The 25,020-nt window shown below is 37.3% G+C and overlaps 1 protein-coding gene across 4 annotated transcripts in view; it reads right to left on the reverse strand.

The window, feature by feature from the left end:
- Positions 1–1,915: 1,915 nt before the first annotated feature.
- AMMECR1 (AMMECR nuclear protein 1) overlaps positions 1,916–25,020 on the reverse strand; it is a 108,136-nt gene continuing 85,031 nt past the window's right edge. For 2 of the 4 annotated variants that reach the window (XM_041119139.1, XM_041119140.1), the window contains exons 4-8: positions 21,733–21,847; positions 13,236–13,326; positions 11,439–11,535; positions 6,312–6,385; positions 1,916–5,030 (exon numbers count right to left, since the gene is read on the reverse strand). In XM_041119139.1, coding sequence (XP_040975073.1) covers positions 4,921–5,030; positions 6,312–6,385; positions 11,439–11,535; positions 13,236–13,326; positions 21,733–21,847 — 487 coding nt within the window. In that variant the 3' untranslated portion in view covers positions 1,916–4,920. Of the gene's footprint in view, positions 6,386–11,438; positions 11,536–13,121; positions 13,327–21,732; positions 21,848–25,020 lie in introns of those variants that run through there. The other 2 variants (XM_029997256.2, XR_003920922.2) reach the window with 2 other exon arrangements.

Genomic DNA, 25,020 nt, shown 5'->3' on the forward strand with positions numbered 1-25,020 from the left:
GGATCTGCCCACCTGTATTATTATATATGTTATAGAAGTTTTAAGTTTTCATGCAGCTGAGGAACAGAACCAATTCTCCAGCTTAATTTCTCTTGAACAGTCTGAAGACCAATACAACAGCTTAAGTAGAAATCTAGTACGCAGTGTTTTATGGAAACCTGAGATGAATTTGCAAGCAATTTCCTTTTTCAGGCATTGCTAATTATCCTCTGCATCTCTCTATAACCCTAATTGTGAAGTCAGCCTTTCATTGTTTAATACCAGTAAGCAAGTTTCCACCTCTGAAACATCTTAATATTCAGTACTATTTTGCTAGTTTGATTTTTATGGTGTGATAACTACATAGCTAGCTAAAATAGCAAGAAGAGTGGGAAACTTTTGGTAGGCAGTTTTAACTAGCTATACATCTCAATGGACTGTGAGTTTTAGGTAGGTTTTACCCAATTCAGACTAATGATACCAAATTGTGAGGTACTAAAACAATGGAAGCTATTTACTGAGGCAGGTTTTCCCTTCAGAGGTTTGGTTGGTTTTTTTTTTTTTAAATCTTCTAAATCAAGCCTTCAAAGCAAGTAGAGTAATGGCTGCATCAATCTTCAACTTGTAAAGGTTACATGGATTTTATTGGTTTGTTTTCAAAGACTCTGCACCTACAGTCAGGAGATCTATTAATATTGAATTAGTCAAAGGCAAACAAAACCACTTCTAAAATCAGATCTGAATTCCAGGGAGATGTTAGAAATTTCTTGCTTTGTCTCAGGAATCACCCTACAGAGGAAATAAATAATACACTCCCTTTAACTCAGACTCGGTAACAAAAAAAAAGTCTCTCAGTGCACTAAGAATGTGGCTCAGTGAGCAAAATTCTCCAAGTCAGTTTTACCTGTCTGGGTACTTTGTTTTGTCATCAGCTGGATTGCGGGTTTGTGGCTTCACAGGAACACGCTCCTTCCTTTCTCAAATACAAGATCTCTTTGGTATCAGCACAGCTCTCCATACCAACGCAGAGGGTTGCCGAGGCTTCCTCACCCCCTGACCAACACCCCAGGCAGCTCTGCTACCAAGCCCGAGTTACTGCAGGGACACTGAAAACTGCTCTTAATGAAGTAAAGGTTCTGGTGTGCTGTTCTCTTTGGATCTGCTCAAGTGAAACAATTTAAAAATGGCCCCACTGTGTTAAGACTAAAAGCTTTTGGGAAAGGGGAAAAAAACCTCCTTCCTGTCAGTGCAAACTCTGCACTGTAATTTTTTTTCCATAAAATTAGATCAACATGACAGTCTACACATTAGCTAGGTACGGTATGCAAGATAAGATAAAGAAATCCCTCATGGCAAAGTAAGCCTCGATATTCTTTAAAATCACACCTGTAAGTGTAAATATGAAGAAAGTGTACTGAAATTATTTTAGGTGATACTTGAAGATGTTCTTTGATACAGAGTTTGCCACATTACTCTGTTGAATAATGTTGCTACAAGTAGCATAGGCAATGTGTCGGTTACACCAGTATAACTGGTTCCGCAACAAAGTTTTGCTTCAAAAGGTTAAAACCACTTCCCCCTCCCAGAGAATAAGGAGCCCAAGCCTGGACAAAATTCCATGTTTAAAGTTAGACATAAAAAGTATAAAACTGAACTGATATAAATACTGACAAATATACTGATATCAATAATGATATAACTGATATAAATGCTGATTTAACTTAAGAGTGTTTAGTGACTCGCTCCTGAATTAGACTGAAAGCTGCATGCACCTGTCCGCAATCTGTTCCTACAGCAAGCAAAATGGAGAGACACAGTTAATCACAGAAAAATACTTCTAACACATCATCAGCCTTTAACCCTAAGTGCAAATGTTTAAATAGAAAAATTGACCAAGCCGCACAATTAAGCAGAGAAACATGAAAAGAAATGGTGATTCTTTTTCCTTATTTTATTGGGTAAATGATTTAAAAGGTAATAACAATAGTGTTAAAACTACTACAATATCTTTCCACAGCCATATCTCACAGACCCACAGATAACCTTCTATTTTTTTTTTTTTTTTTTGCTTTTTCCCCATTTTTCTCTTTTTAAGCCGTACTTATATTAAAATGCCCATTTCAACAGTTTCTTCACACTAATAGCAATTAAATGTGGAAGGAAGGAGGATCTAGTTATAAAGGAAGGGGGTTCAGGTAATCTGTGATATTATTGTAATCAATCAAGTTACTAAGAAAGGAAAAGACAGAGGCCTTACAAGCTACTCCAGGTAGCTCTAAGCCCATTGTGTGTCACCATTGCATTAAAGATAACTCAAGATGCTGGTGAACAATTTAAAGTAATTCTTTTTGTAACATATAAAACACTAAAATAACTTAGAAACTAGATCCAAATATCTTGAAAAGAATCAACTTTGATATACAAAAACAGTCATAAGTTGTTACAAAAGTTTCAAACAAAAGTTTGTTTTCTCAGTGCGTTTATGTACCAGCGCAATTACTGGGTCCAGAGCAAAGAAAGAGGTTTTTATTTTTTATTTATTCTTTAACAGTAATAAAAAACGAGGAAAACATATCTTTGTATATAAAGAATCATTGCTGGTCTTAAGAATAAATGTAACCAGAAACCCTTAAATCTGAGAGGCACACTTTGGGTTTCTCTCTTTTTTTTTTTTTTTTTTTTTTTAAACATAAAAGGAAAGTCACCAGTTTATTTAAATGGAGGAGATATTCAGACTCCCCAAATAAACTTAATTCAATTAACATCACTAGCAAAAATCAGTTAGAAACTGTACAAAAATAAAAAAGTTAACACATTTAATCCTGCAGGGATTTTGTAAGGACTGGAAGGCAGGCTTTAGGAGCAGCATTTGGGCATGGCTGGAGGCTTCTTTGGTTCGATCTAACACACATAAGAGATGTAACCTACTCCAGACAACAATTTTAAAAACCCGCACATTTGAAGACAAGTAAAGAGGTCCGTATACAAACGCCAGGGTGTGCAAATGGATTTGCCTGCCTTGATTTAATAGTGTATCTGAGGTCAGAACTCTAGTGTGCCCTCCCCCTGCTATCATCAGCATTGGGGTCGAGATGGTGAGAAGTCAGTGCTACAGCAGTCTAGGCAGAAGGAAGGCCACTTGAAGCATGACTAGGTAATAGTTTCATGTCAAGTCTACAGCTTTGTTGTCTTAATTCAGTTTACAGAACAGGGTTTTTAGGAACATTAAGCAAAAGAATTAAAAAAACCCCCAACAATCTCTTGAATGGAATAAGGCAAACTGTGTAGTGCTCATAAAAAAATCAGCATTCCAACTTAAACAGTGAAATAAGCTACTTGGTTGTACCTTAACTTCTTACAAAGTACCCCAAATTAAGACAAAAAAAAAAATTTAAAAATCTGTATCTAAACCCAGCAATATATCTAAAAGGGTACTAAACATAACTACGAGGGAATGACATTTGTGAAAGCAATTGTTGCTCAGCTTTAAGCGAACAGACCTATTCTGTCCCAGTGCATGTCACAGTGAACTGCACGTTTTGTACAAATAAACCTACAATTACACAGAAACAATCCATAGCATTTTCAGCACTTGCATGCTGAGGAGGTAGGTGCCCTAGAAACACTGTAGATAGACTGATTATTCCAATCTTTTAAAAAAAATATCATACAATCTGATTGACCACAGACTCTGTAACAGTTTTTAATTAGTGATACAAAACTCTGGTCCAGAAGGATCTGGCATTAACTCATTTCAAAAGCACACCTTTACAGTTTGTATAACACCCTTTTAACTATATTTTTAAGCAACAGCTACTAAGAGATAGACAAAAATGCATTGTGCATTATGCTGTATACAAAAAGGAGACAAAACTATCCTTTTCTCCCCCAAGCCATGGTGGGAAGTATTGCTGACCTTGTCCTTAAAAACCTGCAGGATTGTTTATTCATCAGTATATCATTATTACACTGGTAAGAAATTCTGTATAACATCTGCATATATCGAAGATTTTTTAAAAAATCTGATATGATTTTAGATCCGCATGACCAGTCACGTGACCTGCTTGAGGTTGATTAGCACCTTTCAATACATATATATTTTTATATATAATAGATCTTTTTAAAAAACTTCTAACAATGAGCTCATACAGAAGCATGAGCATGCTGTAACGAGATGACAGATAAAGATGGGGTTGGATGACTTTTTTTTTTTTTTTTTTTTTTTTTTTTTGCAGCAGAATGATTCAGTTTGTGCTCAGTTTCCCTATAAGGGCAAGAAAAAAAACCAACACAACTCTATCAGGTAGCCACTTGTTCACAGTTTCCACTTGAAGACTAATCCATTTAAAAGTGTTCCCCAAGTAGAAACAAGACAACAGTATCATCCAAAATAGCCTCTGTATAAACATCTATTAATTTTTGCAGCCTCTGGCTGGCATCTTTTGGCTCCTGAAATTTCAGGCCCTCTGCTTATAAATTAAGGCATCACAACTGAAAATGTTAATATTTGGACATCAAATGCTGTGGATGAAGGAATACCAGAGACCTTCTACAAGAACCTCCATGGAAATTAAGTGGCAAAGCTAACCTTGCATAAGGGATGAGCATAATTTATCCATATCTGTCTTTGAAACCCTATTGAAACATCTTTACAAATAGTCTGATTTTTTTTAACAACTGAATTTTAATTGATTTTATCTATTTGAATTTTATATATCTATGTATTTACAAACATTCATTATTCAAAATAACTGGAATTTCTGCTTACTGTGTTTTACTTACTCATATTAGGAAGGTCTTTTCTGTAATAGATGGCGTGTATTGTCCCCTAGAATATGCACTGAACTACAACAGGTATTAGTGGGAGTTCTACAGGCACATGAGCAAGGAGCTAGCTCCTACCATAAACTGGGCTTGCAAATATACCACGCATACCTTTTACTAATTCCTATTTTTACAGCACGAAAAAGTTGCAATCAGTTTTCTTTCTTCTGCCGTGTGGAGGGGTATCAGAATTATTACACAGTACTTACAGCTCTCAAGTACTATTCCTGCAATAGATGAAAACATGTAAAATTATGGCATACTTGTCCTGTGCTCTTTCACAAGTCTTTTTTTCTTTTTTTTTTTAAACAATAATTAACTTTATCTAACTATTCATGACTTGATAAAACTCAACAAGTTCAAAAGCAGAAGAAAGAACAAAACAGGGATTTTTCTTTTCCAAAATAGGTTTGCTATAAAAAAAAAAAAAAATCTCACTTTAAAAAAAAAAATCCCCAGAAACCTGACACCAGAGCAGACTCAATATAGTTTGCTAGAATGTCTGGCATATTTGCTATATTTTTTCTATGAATTTTATATATAAGTATATAGTTATGTCATAGTCAAAGGCACTAAAATCTAAATCCGTTTTCTTCCTAATATGACATTGGCTACTCACCAACCTGTTTTTAATAACAAATGTCACTCCTAATTTGAGATCATCAGAAAGGCATCATCTCATTACAAATGCATTATTATGACTAGTCTTGACAGGGCTGGATTGCCCTTGATTCCCAGCACAGAATGGGGGACAAAGGTATCTGGTAGCCTACTGGATTATGTCATGCCCTATCAATTAGACCACTTGATTCTGAAAATGCTGCCGTGTTAACATCACCTCTCATTGTACATGTAATTGCTTCTCTTCATCCAAAAAAGCATTTTGTATGTCAGCCTTGACGTTTTGGCTGTATGTGCTGGATCTGAAGATCATGTACATAGCTACGCAAAAATCTTTACTGTGGGGGTGAGATATTGTACGCACAACATTATTAAGAACGTTATGAAAATGCAATTCATTGTCTAATATAATACCTGAATCTGATATGTTTCATTCCCTGTCACACCTATTCATGCAAAAGCCATGAACGCCTTTTTGCTAAGCAAAGCATCCCTAACTGTAATCCTTAAACTCTTCCTTCCATCCACAGTCACAGAAAGCCTTGATTGATATAATTCAATGTTAACAAAGTAGAAATTTAAAATTTCATAAAAAACCCAAGGGCTATATATGCTGCAAAAAAATCTGCAGTGACTCAATAATAAAAAAAGTATGGGATCTTTGTAGTAATGCAGTTTTCCCTCCCGTTGCCATGATGAGCTTAACCAACTAAGAAGCCTCAACATGGCAACGGAAACTATCATCATAAAATGGTACAGTAATAGAGATAGCTAGACCAAGAAGGGGCAGGGTCTCCTGGGAAGAGGTCTGCAGAGAGGTCCAGTGACTGGTCATGCGGCTCAGTGTCAGGAATAATGGTTGTACGGTGGAAGGGGGTGCCCAATACCATTTTGGAAGTGATGATGCTGACGATGGGCAAGATACTCTGTGTAGCTCATCGTCATCTTCTCACTACGGTACCTAGAAAAGAGCAAAGAAGCAAATTCAAGAACTGTTACCAGGAAGCTGTAAGTAGCACTGAAAATACTGCACTAGTGGTATGTTCAATAACAACAGCTCTGTACTTCTGATGTTATGAATAAGACTAACTTCAGTTGCGCAATGGCAGGGAGGGAACCACCATGGCTGTCAGGGTCATTCTTGACTCACATGATAAATCACAACATAAGTGCTTATGAAAAATATTTTAAGCAAACAGAACTGTTAAAAATTGCTGCCTACTACGTTGCTTGAAGTAGAGGGAATAGAAGCTCACAATGATTTATTGAGAATGTCCCATATCTTCAGCCAACTCTCTATATAAAACCTAGGAGAAAAACTAAACAAGCACTACAGATTTTTGGGCTGTTTTTAAACAATCAGTATCAATTGCCTGCCAAATTCTGCTATTAAAATAATCCCAGCTACATTAAATGGCATTACATTCTTTTTAGACTAGAATCATAGAATATCTCAAGTTGGAAGGGACCCATCAGGATCATCGAGTCCAACTCCCTGCTCTTCGCAGAACTACCTAAAACTAAACCATACGACTAAAAGCGTCGTCCAGATGCTCCTTGGACTCGGACGGGCTTGGTGCCGTGACCACTTCCCTGGGGAGCCTGTTCCAGTGACTGACCACCCTCTCAGTGAAGAACCTTTTCCTAGTGTCCAATCTGAACCTCCCCTGACGCAGCTTCATTCCATCTCCTCGTGTCCTATCTCTGGTCACCAGAGAGAGATCAGCACCTCCCCCTCCCCTGCTCCCCTTGAGGAAACTGTAGACTGCGACGAGGTCACCCCTCAGCCTTCTCTTCTCCAAGCTGAACAGACCAAGTGACATCAGCCACTCCTCGTAAGTCTTGCCCTGGAGGCCTTTCACCATCTTGGTCACCCTCCTCTGGACACACTCTAACAGTCTGATGTCCTCCTTCTATTGTGGTGCCCAGAACTGCACACAGTACCGAGGTGGGACCGCACCAGTGCAGCGTAGAGTGGGACGATCACCTCCCTCGACCGGCTGGCTGTGCTGTGCTTGATGCACCCCAGGACACGGTTGGCACTTTAGGCTGCCAGGGCACACTTAACTCATATTCAGCTTGCCATCCACCCAAACCCCCAGATCTCCTTCCACAGGGCTGCTCTCCAGGCTTTTGTCCCCCAGTTTGTCCATGTAACCAGGATTACCCCGTCCCAGGTGGAGAATCTTGCACTTGCTCTTGTTAAATTTCACACGGCTGGTGATTGCCCAGCTCCCTAGTCTATCCAGATCACTCTGTAAGGCCTCTCTACCCTCAAGGGAGTCCACAGCTCCTCCTAGTTTAGAATCATCAGCAAACTTAATTGACTCCTATGTCCAGGTCATTTATAAAAATATTAAAGAGCACTGGCCCTAAAACTGAGCCTTGGGGAACCCCACTGGTGACCAGCCGCCAGCCTGATGTCACCCAGTTTACTAAAACTCTTTGAGCCTGACCCGTCGGCCAATTGCTCACACAACGTATTATGGACTTGTCTAGCTGTACGCTGGACATTTTGTCCAGAAGGATACTGTGAGAGATGGTATCAAAAGCTTTGCTAAAATAAAAGAACTCCACGTCTACTGCTATCAACTAGATGGGTGACCTTGGCATAAAAGGAAATTAAGTTAGTTAAGCAGGACTTTCCCCTCGTGAACCCGTGCTGGCTATGACCAATGACTGCGTTGTCTCTCGCGTGTTTTTCAGTAACTCCCAGAATAACCTTCTCTGTAATTTTACCAGGCACTGAAGTGAGACTGACAGGCCTGTAATTACCAGGGTCTTCCTTCTTACCCTTCCTGAAAAATGGGACAATATTTGCCAGCTTCCAGTCGACTGGGACCTCTCCAGAGTCCCAAGACGGTTGGAGAGAGGTCCCACAATAACATCGGCCAGCTATATGTAACTAAAAGCAGAATCCAGGCCCTGACAACAAATGTTTTAGATATACTTGCATCAGTATTGTTTGACAACAAGGAACATATTGCCACATTTACACTTATCCGTGGAAGTGTAAAATCTACACAAAAACAACACTATTCCACATTTCCACAAATTTCACTTAGAAAGACCTCTCTTAGAAAGAGATCTGACATATGAGGTTTGGTGAATCCAGCTACAGTGATTTAAAATATTGCCACCTCTCCTTTCTATCATATTTTTCTTCTGGAGTTGCTCTGGTTGTTCTCTCCTCTTTTAGGTCTGAAAAAAACACAACAGATGGCTCAACCACTTGCACTCACAACCGAACACAAAAGTTTAAACTACTGTGGAGTTACCAACTGCAGCGATTAAGGTGGCAAACACATTTTGCTTCTGTTGCCTCTTTGCCAGAGGAACAGAGCAGAAACATCTTACACTTGCGGCTTTTTGCTTCAGTGGACATGTTTCAGAGCACCAAAGGTGCCCACGCTTCCTTGATACAACAGTGTTTGTTAATGATGTACTAATTTAACAAATGGCCGCTGGTCCTTGCTGAGAGATTAGCTGCAGCTCTTCTTGAATCGCTGTGAATGGTGAGCAGCACTCTGCACTTGACGAGTAAGCTGGTCTGTGAATGAAATCCCCTGCCACTGAAACTAAACCATAAGCTTGGCAGTTAATGAAGGTTGTAAGTGGGTCAAAGCAGGCCAAAGGCTGCCTGACGAGAATCACATCTGCTCGTTTAAGCAGATGGAGGAGAAAATGCAGTTACTGTCCTTACACGTTCTAGACCCCTAGAATCAGTACTCTTCTTTCAGCTCTGCTATTTTTTAGCTCTCTCCTTCAAAACGGGGCCAGAACTACTGGGTATTCACTTGAAGTGAAGATAGTTAGCAATAGATTGGTTTTGATCAGCTTAAAGCTTTATTCACACACAGGCTATTCACTTTAGTTTAGAGACTTGAAAAAGAAGTTAAAGGCACTTATTCCACTCTTCCAATAGATGTTTTACTGTATGACAAGAAGTTATTAAAATGAGACTCTAAAAAAAGGTTGTCCGATGCTGGGAAATGGTTACTATTTTAATACTACTGTTTATAATATGTTAGTAAAAGCTGGGGTTTTAAGCAAGTAAAACAGCCAAAAAAAATATTTCTTCTGAACATTAAAAATTATGCTTTGTTTATTCCACTTATCAGGCCAGTGATTTTGCTAGCAGTTTGGATGTTGTGAACTTAAATACACTAAATATAGGGGGTTTGGTGGGTTGTTGTTTTTTTTGGGGCTGGGGGGTAGGTTTTTGGTTTGTTTTGATCTGTGCTCACATGCCATTGCTCCAAACAAAATCATGTAGCTGGAAGAAAACATGTGCTATATAGAATTTTTGTTTCTTGGAAAAATATATTCCTTATTTATTGAGGTGTGCAGAAATCATCATTTAAGTACTATAGCACTCTTACTCTTCCCTCAGCTATCTCCATATATTCTTTTTGAACAGAAGATAACAAGGTGTACAGCTGAAATAAATTAAAAGGAGATTGGGGTTCTGCATTTGGAAATTCAGCTGGATTCTGTAAATCCTTCCTCCCTAATTTAACTTTCAGAATAGCATGTTTTCCTTAGTCACAGCTACTCCACAGTAATCAGGTTCCTACAAGAATCCAGAATTCTGAAGAGTCATTGAGATACAAAGTCTTTGTTCTTCATCCACAAGATCACTGAACAAGCAATTCCTCTAAGACTAAAATATTTATCTTTCTAATAAATTCTTTACCTTCTATCTGGACTAAACATTAACTACTACTAAGTAATAGCAAGATCTGTAGATGAAGATGACAAATGTGGAAGCTAAAAAGAACCAGAATCTCAGGTCTTTGTCCTATGAAAGTACATAAACAATCAGGCGAATCCAAGTATTTTCAAATGTCTGAAATGAAAGGATTGGGTTTTAATTATGGACAAGGAAGTCAAGTCTGGCTTACACCTAGCTGCACTAAGTAGGAAAGAACTTCCAAAGAAATGAGGACACAGAAACAAGAGTAAGATACACAACATTTTTAGAACTGTTCTTGTGACCTACGAGTCCCTAAAAGTTGATAAAAGATAGGAAGGATAACAGTTTTGGACAAAGGATTCTAGCTTTGTTACTTTTATTAATATTATGTCAAGTGTGGCCTCCCTGAAGAGGATGAACAGTCAATACTTCCTTATGACATAAGATTTAGAAAAGTCTTATTTCTCCAAGCATGGAATAGATAACTAGAGTTTAGCAGTCATTTTACACTGCAAGCTTATAAAAATAAATAGTTTTAGAGGCGTTCTTATAGACATTTACTCCTCCACCCTTCACCATGTAACTATAATATTATGGGCAGAATATCTGCTGCCAATTGTAAAATATTTTGGCTCCCACCCACTAAGAAGCCCTCAGGAGCACATTTTATTAAATTAGCAAAATCAAAATACACTAGCGTGTGAGTGACAGAGTATGAAATAAAATATTAAATTCATGTCTTCACTCCTGAGACTACCCTGACATAGTTTAACTAGTACACTGACTGTCAAATCAGCTACCTAGTTTGCATACCTAACATCTGTTAAGATAAGGGAAACCTGTATTCCAGAGGAGATAAAAAAGACCAGGTGCTTTCTTTGGGAACTGAACAGGTTACTAGCACTGAGGGGCCTCCACGACTTCACAGCAGCAGACCCATAGTGCACCATCTGCTCAAATACAAATTGACAATGGCAAGTAATCCTTGTTAATAGCCGCCAATGAACAAACTGTAAAAAGCAAGAGCTAATACACTGCTAAGATTTTCCAGAGTTACGAAACAAAATGTGCGGGTACCCTGACATATATGTAGCCTGATATTTCACAACAGCCTTTTCTTTCTTGCTTAGTGCCACTAATCCCTATGCAAGGCACAGATAGTCTCAAAAGTCCATACTGCTATTATGAAAAGAAAGAAATCGTTAATAATATATCCAGGAAAGCATACTATTAACATCTGAAATAAGCACTTACCAGGAATGAACACACCGCAGTATTACAAAAACAGGACTTATCTATAGTATCCCATGATGCATACCTGGTTAGCTTTATTGTTTTCCTGAATTCATTAGTAATCGGAGCTTTGTAGCCTCCTTTCCTCAACAAGGAATCTATGGTTTGAATGTGGTCCCATCCTGTTGAATTTTACAGTAGTAAAAATTAGTAAAAAGTATAGCAATAAGAATAGATGTTGCAAAAATACAGTACAGTATGTAGTGTTATTGATAATGAAAGTGCTCTGCTGAAGTTCTGCATAAAACATACAACATTCTTCCCTACTTAAGAACAGTTGAAGGAGATATGACATACAGGATTTCGTTACACACAAAGTTCGCTCTACGAACAACATGTATTCAAAGTGTATTTTTTATCTTGTAGTTGAAATATTTTAAAAGTGGACCCACTATATCCAGGTGTCCTAGATTGGGGGCGAGATACAAAATTAAACTTTTCTGAAAGGTTCAGATATGATCATGTATCACAATCACTTTATACATTATAAATGGATATGACAGTATGAAAAATTAAATTTCTGTATAAAATAAAATTTAAAAGAATTATTAGTTGAACATGTGCAGAGAACTTCAGAGGTTAGACTTCTTCATAAACATCACAACTCTACAGTGATATGTCTAATTTCAGAACTACTAGTCTGGGTAATAAAAAAGAAGTGAAGGATTAAAAATACAGATTCATTACTGTTCTCAATAAAATCTTCATGCTATTCAAAACTCCTACTTACTGATTTAAAAGAGCCTAATATTTTAAGTAGCTGTTAGACATGTTATTTCCAAAAGATGCAATTAGATTAGTCACATTGTTACATTAAAAAAAAAAAAAAAAAAAAAAGGTAGTTTTGAGTACATAAAAATACAAATGGTAGTTTTGGGTACTTTATAAAGAGTCAGATTGCAATGCACAGTCTACTAATACTATTTAGAAATTTAAACACCATCCCCCCAATTCCTGAATTTAAAAGAAGCTTGGAAAGTCTCTAAACTTTTAAGTGACTATTTGGAAACAGAATTATCAGTTAAAGATGATCCTCAGTAAAGGATCCTATTCCTTAGTAGACCAACTCAAATATAAAAAGTGGGGGGAAAAAAAAAAAAAAAAAGGCAGGAAAGCAAAATGTAAAAGATTGAGACACGCTGTCAAGCTTGGAAGAAAAAAAACCATAGCGAGTAGCCATAGTCAGCTGCTTGGTCCAAAAGATTACTATTCAACAAACTCTACTATAGTTTTTTTAATTCACAAACTTAAGTTGGTGCCTCTATTAAAAGAGACTTTAACAACATTATTTTGAACTTTCATATTGAAAGTAATTCCCTTCCATCCACCAAAAACCCCAGGAAGCCACTGTTTTTAAAAGAAACTAAGTACTAGCAGAAGGTACCTAATTGGAAAAAAAAAAACCAAACCACCCCACCATAATCATTGCAAATTTAGGAATAAATAAGCTGTTAAGATAATTGACGAGACATCCCATCACTTAACAGTTTTTGCATGTCACTAATATCACAGCATAACAACTATACGAAAATTGGCAGCTTTTAACAACTGTAGTTGGTTGACAGCACTGTACCACCCCTCCATATTTTGTCTTCCTACAGCTACATAGCATTTATGACTTGTTTAAAAAACAGCTACAGTTAACTGAATCCCTATAAGGGGACCGATACAGGCATGTAATTGGCATTTTATATAAGAGTCTTCTTACAATTAAATATTGCTCCATCATCTGACATCAGTGCAAGGTCAAATATTGCATTTTAGATTTATATGTATGTTTAAATTCTTCACCAGATCATATGAAATAAAGTGCAACAATGACCTTGCTCCTTTGCAACCTCCGGTAAGTAGGTGGCGGTGCGTTTTGATCCTTTTTCATTGATGAATTCTATTCTAATGCCATGTACACCCACCTGCAAGAAATTGGCAGCTTTATTAGTACACTGAAAGAAAAAAAGATACAAGAGATTTCTGACATGATAAAACCCAAAACGTGAACCTTTCAGTGGTTAATACCATTTTGCAAAGAGTTTCAAGAGGTGGTACTGAAGTGAATGTAATCTTTTTGAAAGGTGTTCACCTTATAGCCTTGTAAGATCAGTAGCAGCACAAATATGGTCCTCAGCTCCCCACCACAGAGCTTCATCTCTGGTCTGAAGGAAAGCCAGCTGAGATGCAAAGGTCGTTCTGTCTCTGGGTTTTACTGTCTTCCTCTGACACTGTCAGCAATGTTGTTGCTGATAAAATCACCTGGTCACCAGATATAATCTGCAGGCAACCAAACAGCTGGCAAATCTAACGATGCTTCAATTAAGAGCATTAATTTTGTTCAGAGTAACAACTGAACAATGAAAGATTTGTTACACTACGAACTCGAGCCTGGAGCCTTCAAAATTTCTGCTAACATATGACGAGGAAAAGGAGGTATTCCAAAGCTTTCAGCTTCAAACTCCTATTTCCATGCTACTTAAGTACTCTAATATGACCAAATGCCAGTAGGGAAACCAAAATCACTAATACCAAGGAGTTAGACATATATAAAGTTGAACTGCCAAAAAAAAAAAAAAAAAAAAAGTGAGGCTAGGCACCTTTCCAGGGCATTGTTTAAGCACCCCTGTTTTCAAGGTACAATAATTCTGTTGAGAGTACCTGCACTTGGATCAGGCATGCCATAAAAGATACTCCATTGCCAGTAAGTTTTCAGTTGCTTTTGAGTTCTGTGCGTAAACACAAAGCATTAGTAGATGGACATTTTTATTTTCATGCCCACATAACTAAGATGTTATTTCCATTTAAATCCAAAGTTCCCAACATTGTATGTGGAAATGAATAGTTCATGTTTAAAAGGGTATGTTATTTGGTACGGCACTTCTTTTTGGAAACAAAATTAATAGAAAAATGCTGTAACAGTTTTTCCAGTGACAACCTATTTTACTGTAACTGCATGACAGTCAAAAAACAAATAAGGAATATTTACAAAGCTCTACCACTTGTTCAATTAATGTATTTGCTTATATTGAGACTTTATTTTTTAATCTTTATAATCATTATATGTAACATAAGCATGGGGAAATGGGAGGAAGAGCCTCTCATGGCTGGCCATGGCCTCAACAATTTTTCCCCATGAACCTAACACTTCTTAAATAGGAAAAATTACTTTGAGACTAATGAATTTATTAATTCACTGCAAATTTTAATACTCCTAAACCTAACTTTCATAACATGGATATATAATCACTACAGAGATCAAATCTGTATACTCAGATGATGTAATTATGAACCCAAAGGACCTGAAAGTAAAATGAAACAGTGTTAGAAGCTGAAATGAGCCTACTGAGTTTATTCCAAGAACAGAGTAAGTTTTTGCAGCTGGTGATTTTGTAACTGTCGATATTCAATTGCCTGAGCACCAAGATCAAATATTTTCAGGTTTTGCACACCTTCAAATCCTGCAGAATATTAGATTCTAAATTCTACACAACTGTTTTGCATAATAGCAACCATGTAGTATTCATGAGAAACTAACCAGAAGCACTAGGGATGTATTAAGTATGATGCAACATTCAAGCAGTAGGTAATTGCATTGCACTGGATGTTTCCCATTAACCATTTTAATGGACTTTTAGGCCCATGTCTGTAGAAGAGAAAGATGTAAAGCAAAATGAATGGGGCAACACAATGGCACCCACAACTCCTCTGGTTTGGAAAATTTCATAGCATTCTGTGAAGCATGAATTCCAACTGCGTAGCTAAGCAGTACTCCTAGTCCAGTACAAATGGCTTTTCATTGTTTAGCTCTAGTTAATCAAAAACAGGCCGGAGTTAAATAAATGGAAGCCCCACACAAGCAAAATAAGAATGATCCACGCTAAGATTGGCATGGGCACAGTTAGGAATTTATTTTGACTTCCTCAAGAGACGAACGTTCCTGCATTGATGAAAACTTCTATGAAATTTCCTAAACTATTCCTCTCTAAGATGGGAGGTAAAGGGTAGGTACATGTTTGGAAGGCATTAACTGGACTGTAACTGGCCTGCCTACCAGGCTCAGCACAGAACGTTATACAAAGCCTACGGCATACTTCTCAAACTAAAGTACTGATACACTACAGGCAAGTTTTTGTAGAATAACATCTGTCTGTGCAGTTCAGAAAAACAAGCCAAACAATCATCTTCTGCAAATGGAGTTTTACATTCTGTCTTGTCTATCACTATTTATTAGGGAAATGACTACATAGAGGTATCCTGAGCTGCAAAAAGACCACACAATTGCCGTATCAGCCTCCCAAATGGGTAGGAATCTATTGAGACTGTTGCTATTGGGAGAGGAAAGTGAGATAAGGAGAGACTTAGAAAGGCAACAAACCAATCTCCTCCAACAGAACTATTTTTATAGGGTTTTAGAGCCTGAAATACTGTATACTATTTATCCAGTACTTGTAGATATAAACTTTTTGGCCCACTGTATAGGTGGCCAGAGGCTACCTAAAACTAGGTCCAGTGACAATATTAATTAAAAAAAGCAGACCTTTCCCTAAATCTAAGGATTGCATTAAACTACATATTCTACTTCTGAAGTGACCTCAACAGAACTTCAAACTTTGTTGTGTTTATACATACTCATATTCATTTATATGCATTCTTTTTCTAATTAATCATTTATTTACATACAGCACGGAATGGGGGAAGACATGTACACACATTTATTGTTTTGCCAAGTGCTTCTGGCACTTTCTAGATTATTGCCCGTAATACCCCTCTCTCTCTATCTGTCTCAGTTGGGCTAAGAAAGAATTGCTCCAAGCCCCACCCCGAAACCAAAGTTCAAGCAACTCTCATGTTCGACTGTTCTGACTCAAAGTTCTAAATACAGTTTACAAATGTGTTCCTCGTGTACTGACTCTCCAGCCGTACCAAGAGGAAGAAATAACATGATTCTCGTTAGACTATCAACATGGAATTTGGATAAGCATCTAAAACATCAACGCTTGTTGAAATTTAAGCTTCTAGTCCACCGTGGAGTAAATTATCATCTAATTGTTCTGTTCAGTTTTATCTACTGCACTGAAACCTGTAAGAGATTTACATGCAATTACCACTAATTACTTTAAGACAAATTAATTGTAAACATTTTTGCAGAAATATATTAAAGCAGATAACAAAGAACCTGTTACAAAGGATCCACATGGGATACCCCGGAGCTGGAGTAGTGCAACCCCTCCTTGGTGTCAGAAACAAGTGCCTGCCTGGTCCTTAGGTTCACCCACTGTTTGCTGTTCTCCTCCGCTCAGGACTAGAGCCACGGCTCGATGTACAACCCTCACTGCCAGCGCGCCAGCGGAACCGCGACAAACTCTGCTTGCCCGCTCTCAGTTCTACCCGCACAAGCGTTCACGTAACCCCATGATGAACCAGATCAGGCTGTTCTGGGTTATGGCTAATCCTTCTACTGACTTACAGTTTGTCAGCTCAATCTTTGACCAGCGGCAAGCTATAAACATTTTCAAACAAAAAAGTTGGCCTGTAACTTGTACGATGTTCCATATGGTACCACATAACACAGTAACTTTCCCCATTATTTACCTAACCAGTACTACAAAAATAACCATATACAAACTTGTCTGGAAATGGAATGCTCCAGGTTAAGCGACAATTGCTACTTATTAGAAGCTGACCCCCCTTTTTATGAGCTGAATTCTACAGCTTTTTAGCCTCGCACGTGTAGCAAATATGCTGGCTTCTTTCTGATCATCTTTAGTAGGCCTTAAATATTACACTCTGATTTAACAATGGAGGCAAAAGACTACTCAGGAGATATGCCCTCTGCTTCATGACAAGCATTTTTTTTTTAACGAATCATGTATTTACATACATGGAATCACTGAATATTGTCCAAAGAGAACAAAATATCGAGATCAAAGACTCTTTCTTCTCTGTTCTAAGGAATATAAGCTGCAAAAATTTCTGGTGCCGCTGCACTTGCAGGAAGGAAAGAATTTCCACAACTCTTAAATGTGCTAACTTTGTCAACAATGAAAAGCCACCTTTCAGTCAACATTATTGGCTACAGCTATTTAAGCTAATATTTAAACCAGGGTATACAGGCTAAAGGCTTTCGGTATCACCACAGCAAGCGTGGACAATTCTGCAGATTTTACTTTACTGAAGAACAGTGACTTCAGGGCAAAGATCTCTTTCAAGGTATTTTAAGGAAGAGCCGCTGGTCAATTCTAGTTATTTATTACCCTGATGGAATTACAATAATGTTTTCCAAAAATTTTCTTCTTATAATTACATATCATAATGTTTTAATACAAAAATAGGGAGCGGGTCTGAATTAGCAAGACAGGCTTTACCTTCTAGCAAAAAACCTCACAGATTCTTCATTAAATTAATGAGAAAATAAATTAAAAAGGTGTTCATTTGCTGTAACATGAAATAGAGAAGAAATTAGTAGAGGCACTTTTTTTTCCCCTAGAAATACAGAAAAGCAAAGCAAAGCACGCAGGGGATACATTAAATCATTTGCCTTTGTAATGTACCTTGCAGCCGTACTCTCTCAAGGAGGCAGAGCCTGTAGCACCAAAGCTGGAATTGCAAGACCTACAACATGATCACACCTTATATATGCCATTTCTGGAATCTGAATCCACTCACAGGACCTTCCGAGTGTAGGCTTATTTGCCCAAATTGCAGACTTACAAGCTTCACAAACCAAACAGAAGTTCTTTCTAAAGGACCTAAAGCCACGATACTTCACAGCAACCTATTCAAACTCTTCTACATTTCTTCTTTTGGGGTGCTGCTAGCTACACACACAGTTCCCAGTGCAACACGAGATGCAAGTGTATCTGCATTAAGAACAAACTGCAAAACTGGAGGCATCCTGAGTCAGGAATTCAAATTTGTGCAGGAAAGAAAAGAGTCAGTAGAAGGACAGATCAAAAAGATGAGCTCAAGGAGAATGGAAATATGGATAAAGCTGAGTTTATGTGGGGAAAGAATGACAGCTATCAATATCAAATGTGTTTAAAAATAATTGGTCTTTATGACTTGTCTCCCAAGTAGTCCTTTGATATCTGATCTTTAATGAAAGAGCAGTAGTATCAAAAAAGGAAACGTATGTTAGAATTTCTCATGTTGCCCACCTCTTTGAGATGGAAAGGCTGTGAAACTCCACCCCAGCAGCAGCTGGGCCACAGCAATGTTTCATGGGTTCTGTCTAGCAGAAATGAAGAACCAGTTCATACTCTCCCAGTGTTCATTTCAAAGCCCTACATCTGTTCAGCTATTAAAGTGCAGTACAATTCATATGAAGTCACACGTAAGTCAGAACACTAAATTATATTTTAGGAAGCATCCTCATGAACGATGGCATTGAAGTGGTCCTTTAAAGGTTTGTACTTTCTCCTAGTTACTTTTATAAAAAGTGAAAACGGCAGCAATTTGTAAAATCATATGGGAGCTAATAGCAGTCAATTCACTCATATCTCCTGTTTACTTGGTTGAAGTTTCTGCAGCAAAAGGATCTCACATTGCTTTTTACAACTGAAATATTAATTTACTTAGTTTAGGAAGATAATTCATTAGTCAGAGAAAAGAAGCTCTATCACTCTGCTTCAGGATATAGGAGACACTCCTGAGCCGTGTCTTCAAACGATCTTGTCTCCAAGCCACCGGAGCACTGCGAGTTGTCTGAATTGGCAATTCTGAAATATTGTGATCTCTGTCAGCAAATTGCTGAATTGGCTCCCACAAGATCATCAGTAGCATACCTACAGAAGTAAGGTCTCCTAACCAGGCTGATGTTTTTCAGGATGATCTGGAAATTAGCATTATACGAGACGAAAGATGCAGAATCTCTTTACATCATACTCTAGACGTCCTGAAATGTCTTTCTGCCATTAATATTGTGTAACTGCAGCTCCCTTAAAAGAAACATGGATGACATAAGCTATCTCACTGACAGGGGCACAAACAGCAGTGAATCATTCTTTTAAGAGCCAACAATTACAAATTTTGTCCTTCTCATATTTATACACCCCCACCCCCCCTTTTGCATGGAAAGCTTGTGGATCATGAAACAGCTTTATATGACACAATCACTTAAGAAGCATGTTTAACTTATAGGAAAAAAGGAGAAAAAAAAATCATGGAACCTACTTTGTGACCATTTCTTAGAATTCCTAGGAATCTGCTAGAGGTTTTAAAAACCTATCATTAAGAAACCTTACGTGAAATAGGAGAGAGCAACAAAGCAAATGAGTAACACAAGAACTATTATATTTCTGACCCCTCCATTCTTCCCTCCTAAGTCAGGGCTTTCCAATAAGAAGAATCGTGAGAATCCATAAAATCAGTCAGAACTGAGCAAGGCTACAGTTCTGCATTAAGCTTGTTTACACAGTTGTTGAAGTCTCTAGGATTCTGCAATAAGATACAGAAAGGACATAGAAAGTAAAAGCCTCCTTTGTTTCATACAAGTCTTAAAGTTATGAATCAGAAATCTCCCAAGGAACAAAGTTAAAACCAGTCTTTCCAAGGGAGAGTGGATTTTTGAACTTGGGCTTTGGTTTCAGCTTCTCTTTAAGGATGAATATTTTGGTCATCTTCAAAGTTTATTATTGAGAGAATAAACTGACATCTAATAATATTAATAGACTACCACATGGAAAGAGCTAAATGATATTTCATTATGGACTTCACACTTTTAAGGAGACATTTTCTGAGTGTATTCATAGTCTTTATTCATAGATTTTTAATAAATTATAATAAATGAAATTAAACTGAAAACATCACAATGGTTACTACCAGAAGTCAACCTAGTAAAGCAGAAAAATTCTACTAGTTTTAATTTTGACTTCCAGCTTGGTTTAGTATTAAAAGTCCCACAGTTTTGATTACTTGAAAACATTGTTTAAAGTACTCCAACAGCTCAGTGACAAGATAAAACTACCTCTCTGAAAAAAACTTCTTGTTGAGAATGCACACACAGTTTCAGCTAAGATTTATTTTTGGTCTGACATTACAGAAAAAAATGAGTAATTCTGATTATGGTGAAAATGCTGATAAACCCCAAAGGAAACTTACATTCATCTCATTCAGAATTACATATCAGAAGGTAAGAAGCCCTTGTGATTATGAGTTGAACAGAAAATGCATTTTTATTAGATTTTCAGCTACTGTAAAATTCATAATGCTGAGATTACTGCTGGGTACCGCCATTCTGATACAGTAGGGCCTCTTACCATTTTAACAACAAATGAAATTTCTATTCAATATACATTTGTTATATGTGAATACAACAGAAAGCCTCTTTTTCTCTTAAAAAGGCCTAAATATTTCATAGGCCCAAGTCATTATTAAAGGGAAATACTGTAACTTGTGTGATGTCTCTTGGCATTGTAACATGTCCACTATCATATATGACAATTTCAAAATTTTTTTTTATGTCCACTCAAATATAGACTCAAAGGGCAACACAACAGTCATACTGAGATGAGAAGTTCATCTTAAGTAACTTGGTTTTTTGGAAGTGTCTAATACCAAATAATTTTGGAAAAAGCAGAAGAATACAGAGTAACCCTTCCTTCAGCATACCTTCCCAGAAATAATTCTAAAAGCAGCATTTGCTCCTTAATCTTTTATGCTGCTGTTCCAAGAAAATGCATGCACATTTCCTAGAACCTAACAATTAAAATAAATTCAGCTCCATGCATAAGTAGCAAAGAAAAACAAGAGCAATGATTTACTTGGCCTCGCTGTGTAAGGACTTTGTGGGGTCTGTGCAGGCCACTCTGAAAGCAAAGGAAGTTTTGGGAAAGATCGATGGCTCACTCCTACAAGCTAAATAAGGCAGCTTGTTTTTGAATGGCAATTTTTTGCAGTGCTTGTTTCCAGAAGCGTACATCAGACTATTAACTTTCATACTGGAACATCCTCTTCTCAGAATCAATGGACTGATCTACCACATTTCTGTAGTTACCTATGCTGCAAAAGAGGTCTCAGGACACCATCACTCAGACAATACCTTGCTTGATGGAGTCTTAGACATAAATACATCTGTGCAGACCACTCTTTCTCTGAATGCCTAAGTGGGCAAAAATACAACTTCATTCCATTTTCATGGCTCAGACTTTTAAGGTGATGATGGTTCTATCAAAAAGGATCTTTTGAATCTATGCACAAAACAATGTGTATAGAGTGGAAACCAGTGACAACTACACTAAACATATGCAGATAATTTAAATGGTGTGACTTCTGCTTTAGATGTTCATGGTATCAAAGTAATTTTCTTAAAAGGTATCTGACATCCTTACCTCCCAGTCCATGTAGTCACATACATCTTCAAAGTTAGTGAGTAGAGACACTGAGCAGAAAAGCCGTGGCAGTTCATCCCTCGTCATTGGGGGGAAACGACTATCTTTAAGGGCACTGTTGAAGACAAAACAGAATTTCAAAGGATTTTTTTGTTTGTGTTTTGGGGGTTTTGGTTTTTTGTTTTTTGGTTTTTTTTTTGTTTGTTTTTTTTTTTTTTAAGTTCAAAGATCTAATGAATCAACTGAAAAGTATAAAGGACAAAAAAAATCCTGATGAAATGATGACCAGTTTGATAATCCAGTTGCCAGTGTAACACTGACCAACATTCCCAACTTTTTCCTTAGACATCTGTTTCAATTCTTGGCTGGCCAGTCAGGTGGTGTTCTGAGGGTCATTCCTTCCTGAGCTGATTTTGCTACTGTGACTATCTTATTAATGAAGCAGCAGAAAGTTTTTGGAAAAAGTTACAGAAGCAATAGCTCTTCTACTTGCAATTTAGTAGATCCCTTTCAAAAAGGATTAAACTATACAACAAAGTAGAGGGGGAAATTCTATAGGCTGCAGTAATCAAACACATAATACAGTAATCAAACTGTAGAACTTAATTATTCAGGGGAAAAAAAAAAATCCAAACAAGCAGAACACTCTCCAAAAAAGAATATTATTCATGCTTATTGTGCGAATATAAAAAGAGAATAACATCCAAAGGCTCTACAGACCTGTAAACCTACAGGACTTGAAGATGTTCTGCAAAGCAGAGGTAACGATTAGTAACAGTGAAGCTTGCAAACAGCTAAGCTAATCCTCAGGCCAACGTACTGTTCTACAGACAAACACACACCTAATGGGGTAAAATTCAATACAGAGAGGACCTATCACGCTTTGAAAACAAAGCGGTTAACAGACAGCAAGCAGTACCACGAGTAAGAACATCTGTAAAAACCTACTTACATAAGTTTGGTTAAGAACCAGTTAAATTGGAAAAGGGAAGGTTAACGTGAGTATGGTATCTCATAATTTTTTAAAGATTTGAAATCTGACTTGTATGAATACAAACATGCTCATCTCCAACAAAACCAGTGATCTGCTAACTGAACTTCCTGACGAGTAAAGAGAATTTAAGATTAAGGGACTTAAAGTACTACCAAGTTCTTCACGTGTCTCATTGTTTCATCTAACAATTAGTTCATTCTTACACATTTTACTTGGCATACAGTCAGTGGTTGCCATTAGCTGATATAATTACAGCCATGGCCATGGTGTTTAGAATACGGCTGAAGTCTCTGCATCAGATACCACCATTTTATACAAAGAGTAGTATAACTTTATTAAAGCAGACCAAATAAGGACGCATAAGCAAAAAAAATGTAAAGTTTAGCTAAAGGAAACAAGATGGGTGAATCATGACAGCTTTGAATACTGATAAAAAGCTGAGATACGAAACCTTCACGTGAACACAGTGGAAGCACAAAGGCACACAAAGGCACAAAAGCCTCAGGCATATACAGCAAACAAAAGTCGTTCAGTTTTAGTGAAAGCAGAGCAATGCAGTAAACATTGCATACTTATTAGCAAGCTTAGCTGGCTATTTCCATTATTTAATAATATGACAGTGGCCCAAATACCTTGCTTTCACGTAACTACCTTATGATAACTAAAATATTATCAAATGACAGTGCCATTTCAACTATACCTAGTTCCTTCAGAATTGCTAGGTGCTATTTTATCTGTACAGCCTGCTGAAAAATTGCTCCTCAACACCTCCATGACTAAACACATCTGTGCACATACCCTGTACTAGCACTCCTGCTGCTGAAGGTAAGTGAGATATCTGGCAGAACAAGATCAGAGATTTGAATAACGGTCTCTGACACCGTTGTGACTGGTGAATACAGAATACTGCTGCTATTCTACTCCTCCTTTCCCCATCTCCAGACCCCATAGTACAGTTTGTTTTCATTTTTCAAAACAGCTTTGTCTCTCTTGCTACATAAGTAAAACCAAAATTTACCTGGAGAAATTTGTGTTGACAAACGATCAGCAATTGGAACAAAACATACCGAAGGGAGATGCCAACAAGAAAGCATTTATTTGTACTGGTTAGCTACACATGAAGTATGCTGTCTGCTAATGCAAAATTTACAAAACTAACATAGTCCAGCAATTATAACAGGTGCCAGTTTTAAAAGAACTAGCTTAAAACTTAATAACCCTGCCCTAATGAGTTTGATCTAGGTGCATCATATACTACTTTAAAACTTGGAAATGTTTACCTTTTAAGTGCTGTATATTACAGTTAGAGCATCAGTCATCTTCTCAATCATTCTTTTATTACCACCATGGTTGAAACTCTAAAGTTCCAGATACTTTTTGAAAACCTAAGAGCAGAGCAACTTCATATCATCTCGTCACAGATTAACTGTTTTCTTTTTTGCATTTTTTTAATGCTTGGTTAGCAGGAGACGTATGTCATTAGAGATGCTTCCCTTCAGAATTCAGCCATTATCCTTAAGCCTAAATTTTATCTTTGTGGGTAGTGAATAAATCACTGTCTACTGACTGTTCTGATGATGTCAGTAAAACAAGCGGATGGTGTCCAGTGGAGTTCCTGATGGGCAGCTGTCTGCGTTGTACAAAACCTAAGCTCTCAACGGTTAACAGACTGGCACGACCCTCAGAAATGTCAGCAGATCTCAACACTTACCAAAGACAAAAAAGCTTGCATGAGCTTTTACTTTAGTCATTCCTGTTCTGGGAAGAAAGAATATCAGTTTCTAGAGGCAGCAGTTTGGCACTTATCATACGCTCCATGCACTCTACAAAGACATATATATGTAAATTCAGACTTTAGCCCCACTTCTCACGTTAGTATATGCCCTTTGGTGACCAATTCAAAGCAAGCATAAAATACAGACAAGATAACGTATGCTCGTTTTCTTCAAAAGCTTGTTACTGGTCTGAGCTGTTCAGAATGAAAAGTCACCGTATAACTGTGTGTCGAAATTCTTGGTTAGTAGAGGAGACTTTCTTCTGTTTATTTGACAGAAACATTATTTTTGTAGTATTAGAATGTGATTTTACAATCTCATTCAATGCCATATTCTTCTGTTAATTATTCCGTTAGAAAGGCAAAAGGATTCTTATGGAACAAAATGTGGCATGTTTGATAGCACTTTTAAAAAATATTAACTCCACAATTTTGCTGTTAAACTTAGAATTAAGAAAAGGTAAGTGGAAATAATTAGTAAAATAAGTTGGAAAAATTAGGCAGAGTTCAAAACTACTTT

This window comes from Aquila chrysaetos, chromosome 21, assembly GCF_900496995.4.
Source record: "Aquila chrysaetos chrysaetos chromosome 21, bAquChr1.4, whole genome shotgun sequence".
NCBI classification, from domain to species: domain Eukaryota; kingdom Metazoa; phylum Chordata; class Aves; order Accipitriformes; family Accipitridae; genus Aquila; species Aquila chrysaetos.